The following is a 5,956-nucleotide window of genomic DNA, read 5'->3' as shown; positions in this document are numbered from 1 at the left end:
TTGTCTCCAATTCTCTGGCCAACTAAAGGTGGCCGCGACAAGCGAACCGATGAATAAAAAAAAAACAGAAACTATCTTGTTAAACCAATCGTAGCAACTCTTTTTTTTACGTATCAATCAAATCATTTTCCCTTTGCGGAAAAACTAAAAAGGAATACCGGAAGGATCGGAGGAAATACACGTCGACCGGAAAAAAAGTAATCGATCAGAGTTTTAAAGTGCAACGGAAACGATTCGCACGTTTTTAAGATGCTATAGATAACTAATAGGAACTAATTGGGGAGTGGTTTCTACCTGATAGTGTCAGATAGAGGTCATATATGGTTCCTCGCCTTACTGGTGGCAGGCGCTTACTGCGTTGGCTGTTCAGAGCCATCGCAACGTCCGCTTCCAGGTATCGCCACTGCTACAAGGTCCTCTTTGTTATGCGTGTTTCTTTCGCATATAGTAAAATTTTTACTTATTTCTATAATACTATTCGTCGAACGATGATCTTTTACAATACGTTTATCTTGCAATTTTAGCGTTTAGCGGCAAAAAATCGGCAAACGAAAAATCACGAATCGGTTTAATGAATGCAATTTCACGAATTTATATTAGAAAAAAAAAGTTTTATAACATATTTAATAATATAATTATTGTTATGTTATATAATTAATTTATATGTAACACAAGATGTACCTTATAATGACCCCATGTTTGAGAGATACAAAAGCTGATTTTGTGTTTGATATTCATGACAGGCAATTAAATATTATGAAATTTGCAAAACAATTATAAAATTAATATAAAAAACTGTACCTCAAAATCTAAAAGTGCTTCCTCTTCATCTCTCTTATAATATTCAATGTTAATAGTGATTAAGCCTTCAGTATATCCTCGAACTGTAATTAGACTACCTCTGGGACCTGTATATAAGACTAAAAAGCTCCCATCAATGCTTGATTCAGTTAATGGTTTTAAACTATCAAAATATTCTTGAAGGACATTAGTAATAGCTAATTTTAGAGTGGAACGTTTTTCCACATCTACTATTACATTTGATGGTACTGTAAAGTCAAGAAGTACAGTGTGGGCAACCATTGTATATAAACCTAAAATCATTTTTAATAATTATTAATTAATATTATTTAATATTATAAATAATTTAATATAAAATTTATATGTATGGAAAAAAATTAAAAAAAAACATTGAATGAAATATTTTATAGTTTTTACAATATATATTTTTATATTTTAATAAGAAATTTAATTAATAATAAATATTAAAGAAATATTAATACCTGTATATTAATATAAAATGATAGTAAAATTAAGAAAGTCACAATTCTTATACAAATCCTTGAATTGGATAAACATAAAACTACTTGTAAAAAGTATTAAATTCCTCCTAGAAACAAAAGTCTTAAGGTTATGTTACAATATGCGCAATGGAAAATAGATTGAATCATTTTGACCAATAGTTCAATTATAAGTAAAGAAACAATTAACTTTATGAAATAATAGAAAAATAAATCAAGTTTTTTATAATGTATTCTAATTAAGGTTCTTTCTAAGGTTAGAAAATTATACAAATTGTGATTTAATAATAATGTTTTATTGAAATTGAAATTAAAATTTAAAAATTATATCAAAAATTTTTTAATATAAAAAGAATTTAATGGAAATAAATCATATCATGTTTAAATTAATAATTAAATAATTAAAAACTATTGAAAATATAAAAATTATTTAATTATTTTAGAAAAAAAAACATAATAATAATGAAACAAAGGTATAATATAAAATCTATTCTATTCATTATTTTTATAATTTATTTATATAAAAACGTAAAAATAATATTTTTTAAATAAAATCTGCTATTTTCTATATATTTATATATACTGATAAATATATAGAATTGACATGATTAGATAATACCGTTAAGGGAGACTGAAATCATACTCACAAATTACATTCACAATAATAACTTTCAATCACAAAAGCTGTAATTCATACGATAGAAATACTCTCGTGATATCGCTGTGTTATACCACAAACTAAGTATAGAATAGATCTACCATTCAATGCATTTTTGTGTTACACTTTTCAGAGCAAAGTATGCAAACACAAACTAGATATAGAATAGATTTATTACTCAATGTATTGAATTACATATTTTTTGAATTAACAGTTATATAATATCATTTTCAAGTCAATAATGCAATATTATCAATTCAGAATAAAACAGTAAAATTATTAAGACAAAAAAAATTATGATTAAATGTTATGATTTTAATATAAAATTATATATAAAAAATAGAGTAAACTTTTTATTACAGAATATCTTAAATATATATAAGATATATTATACTTTTGAAAAAGAAATGATAAATGTATATTTAATTGATGTCTTGTTTTCTTTGTGATAGCACGTTAAAAACAATTAATAAACAAAAAAAGCAAATAAGAGGATAAAAATGTAGCGCCATCTCTAAAATGTCTTATGTGAAACAAATATAGATAGAGATAATATAGAAAATATAAAAATAGAAATAAGATAAAAATTCGAAAATTAGTCATCATAGAATGCCGCAACATATAAAGAGAAAATAACAAATAACAGAAATAAGAATAAGAATTAATCATTAGTCATTTTTTGAATGCCAAACATTTTTTTAAAGAATTATCTTTTTAGATATGTTCGAAAGATAATATTAATCTTCATTTTTTATTTTATTATTCTAGTTTCCTTTTGAAAAATGTTTGATACTCGAAAGATGACATTAATAATCAATTCTTTTATCCTATTTCTATCTTTCTCCTATTATATATATACATATGTACATATTATTCTTATCTATATTATTTCATTTGTAACATTTTAGAACTAACGTTGATTTTCGAATTTTTATTTTTCTATCTCTATTACCTTCTATTATTTGTTCTTTTTGTTATTATTTAACCTATTAATTAAAAATCTTAAAAAAAATCTATTTAATTTTTACATTATATTTTTATATATCATCTTATACATGTTTATTTTTGTATACTTATATGTCATGTACATTTTATATAAATATGAATTTTTTTTCTAATATATCGCATATATATTATAAAATATATTAAATTAGATATATTTTATTATTTTATATATCTTATAAATTAAATTTATATTATAAGGAATCTATATATTTTTATACATATTTTACATATTAGATAGAATTCATCAATCATTTGTCATTTGTTAATAGCAACATAAAATGTCACATTTTATCATATATAATCCTAACTAATCCTAACTCCTAAAGACTATCAATTTTTTTAGTATGTAACAAATTTAAATATTTTTAAAAATTATAACACTAATAAAATAAATATTTTAATTAAAAAATGATTTTATTATATGTAAAGAAAAGATGATTATTTTATCTATATAATTAATTTTATTATGTCAAAAGAAATATTAATTTATTTATTTATACTTTACTAAAATAATGATTTAATCACTGGCATTATCACCTTGATTATCATCTCTTCCACTTCCCGAAGCACTTCCAGAATTTGATTCTTCATCTGAATCTTTTAGAACCTTTCCTTTAATATTTTTTTTTGGTCTTAAAGTTTCAAAATCTGAACCTTCTTCATCTGATGAATATATATTCGATGCTAAGAATATAAAACAAAAATAAAATGATTATTTTATAATTTATTATTTTCTTTGATATTTTGATATTTGTTATTTAAAAAAATATTTAAAACATAATATGAAAATATATAAATATTTTTTATATATATATATATATAAATATATAATATATAAATATTATTTAAGTAAAAATTACTTATTTTAATAAATAAATGTTAAATATTAAATATTATTTTAAATAAATTAAGTATAACTTACCTTTAACTGGAATATTTATTCCTTTCTTATATTTATTCTTAATTGCCGCAAGAGAAATAGCTCCTTCATCATCTGAACCATCATCATGGTAAGTATCACCACCATATCCACCAACAGATCTTCCAGTAGTTCCTCTACTTGCAGTACTCTTTTTTGTTTTACTTTGAACTCGCATTGCCATGCGCAATTTTTCTTCTTCTTTCTATATAGTATTATACAAGTAATTAATACAAGTAATTCTATAGTATAATTATATATACAAATATATATAGAAATTATATTATATATAGAAATTTTCATAATAAAATAAAATTGCAATTTACCTTAATCATTTCATATCTATTTTGATCTGGATTAGTTCCTACTTGTGATAATACTTTTATACCAGAAGTTTTTTGTGACCTATCAGCCAAAGACATTGTCATCTTTCTGTGAGTGAAAGATTCTGTAGAATGTGGACGGAATGTCAATTTAGTTCTAAATACTGCCTGACCTTGAAGACCAGTTCCTTGTCGAATATAAAGATGATTATGATCTCCTTGAAGTGGCTGTTTATATACATCAAAAATTTCAGAACCTAGATGTAGAGACATGCTGCCATCAGACCATTTTACAAATCTAGCATTACTTTCTTTGATAACTTTTCCCTGATCATCAAAGGTTTCTTTCCAACGAAGAGTATTTTCAACTTTTAATTTCAATCTTGCTCGACCTTCTTCATCTAAAGTTTCTTCCTCATCTATTTCATCTTCATATGTTTCCGTATCAAAAGGTCGTGTTTCTACTGAAAGAAAATTTGGGAGTTTTACAAAATGTATTTCACGACCTAAATCTGTAGTGATTTTTGGAATTTCTACATCAATTCTTGTTTCTGGAGGAGGTTCTGGTTCTTCTTCTTTTTCTTTATCCATATCCTAAAATCAACAAATTATGATATATAAAAATATTAAAAAAATTTTCTTAAAAATAATTATAATATTTGTACATACATCTTCAATGACAGCTTGATTAGGACCTTCGCCACCACTATCAGATCTACCTTGACTTCTACTTCTACTTCTACTTCTACTTCGACTTCTGCTTTTACTTCTGCTTCTGCTTCTGCTTCTGCTTCTGCTTCTGCTCCTGCTTCTACTTCTACTTCTGCTTCTACTTCTACTTTTGCTATAACTCTTCTCTCTTTTTTCTTCTTCTTTATCTTTTTCATCATCTGTACTGATATCACTAGCATCTCCGAAAAGAGCATCTGCTGTTGGTGCTAAAGTTTGCTTATCTCTTGGTTCACTTTCTGAATCAGAATCTATTAATGGTTTTATTCTTTTTGCTTTATCATCTGCTTCTGAAGTAGAACCACTATTATTTTCTTTATGTACTGGACTTGATTCTCCATCATCATTTGATTTTATACTACCTAATATAATAATATACATTGAAACAAAATTTAAATTATACTTTAAACTGGATATTGTTTATTATTTTTAATTTACAAACCTCCTGTCTTCAAGGATTTTTCAGATTCATTATCATCTTTATTTTCTTCTGGACTTTCTGATTTTTGTTCAGATTTTATTGGTTCATTCCTTGCAAAATCAGATTTCGTTACTCTAAAAAAAAGTTAAAATTTAATATTAAAAATAAATATATAATTGCAAATATTATAATTTAAAAATAACCAATTAAGGCTATCAAAGAAGATATTATATGCAGAATTATCAGGAAAAATCCTAAGATAATTTTTCTCTTTTCTTTGTTATTTTCATGATATCATTATTGATAACATTAATATACTTGTATAACATTATATTACATTACATTTAATGGTCTCTAAACAATAATTAATAATTTTATTATTCATCAATTTTATTATTAATCATTATTAATTGATTTTCTTTTCTTTTTATTTTTTTCTTAAATCTTTCAATCTGATATATATAATATTTTTTTTGACAATATTAAAAATATTAATTTAAAATATTAAAAATAAATAAGAAAAAAAATATTAAAAATGCAAAAAAATAAATAACATGAAAAGTTAAACAATAAATATGTATTTGTAAAAAGTAAGAAATT

The 5,956-nt window shown here is 23.5% G+C and overlaps 2 protein-coding genes across 3 annotated transcripts in view; both read right to left on the bottom strand.

The window, feature by feature from the left end:
• The window catches only part of LOC102672490 (spermine synthase), a 4,824-nt gene extending 2,633 nt beyond the window's left edge, over nucleotides 1-2,191 (bottom strand). The window contains exons 1-4 of one of the 2 annotated variants that reach the window (XM_006614891.2): nucleotides 1,949-2,191; nucleotides 1,284-1,390; nucleotides 802-1,094; nucleotides 295-406 (exon numbers count right to left, since the gene is read on the bottom strand). In XM_006614891.2, the coding sequence (XP_006614954.1) occupies nucleotides 295-406; nucleotides 802-1,083 (394 nt within the window). In that variant the 5' untranslated portion in view covers nucleotides 1,084-1,094; nucleotides 1,284-1,390; nucleotides 1,949-2,191. Of the gene's footprint in view, nucleotides 23-294; nucleotides 407-801; nucleotides 1,095-1,283; nucleotides 1,391-1,948 lie in introns of both variants that reach the window. The other variant, XM_006614890.2, reaches the window with a different exon arrangement.
• A 1,214-nt stretch (nucleotides 2,192-3,405) lies between these two features.
• Nucleotides 3,406-5,956, bottom strand: part of LOC102671887 (another transcription unit protein-like) — a 3,582-nt gene continuing 1,031 nt past the window's right edge. The window contains exons 3-7 of the mRNA XM_006614885.2: nucleotides 5,378-5,490; nucleotides 4,876-5,297; nucleotides 4,210-4,800; nucleotides 3,887-4,088; nucleotides 3,406-3,648 (exon numbers count right to left, since the gene is read on the bottom strand). Coding sequence (XP_006614948.1) covers nucleotides 3,482-3,648; nucleotides 3,887-4,088; nucleotides 4,210-4,800; nucleotides 4,876-5,297; nucleotides 5,378-5,490 — 1,495 coding nt within the window. The 3' untranslated portion in view covers nucleotides 3,406-3,481. The remainder of the gene's footprint in view (nucleotides 3,649-3,886; nucleotides 4,089-4,209; nucleotides 4,801-4,875; nucleotides 5,298-5,377; nucleotides 5,491-5,956) is intronic.

Source organism: Apis dorsata, unplaced genomic scaffold (assembly GCF_000469605.1).
Source record: "Apis dorsata unplaced genomic scaffold, Apis dorsata 1.3 scaffold_199, whole genome shotgun sequence".
Classification (NCBI taxonomy): Eukaryota; Metazoa; Arthropoda; class Insecta; order Hymenoptera; family Apidae; genus Apis; species Apis dorsata.
Note: the sequence above shows the minus strand (reverse complement) of the source record. Positions and strands in the feature narration are given on the sequence as shown.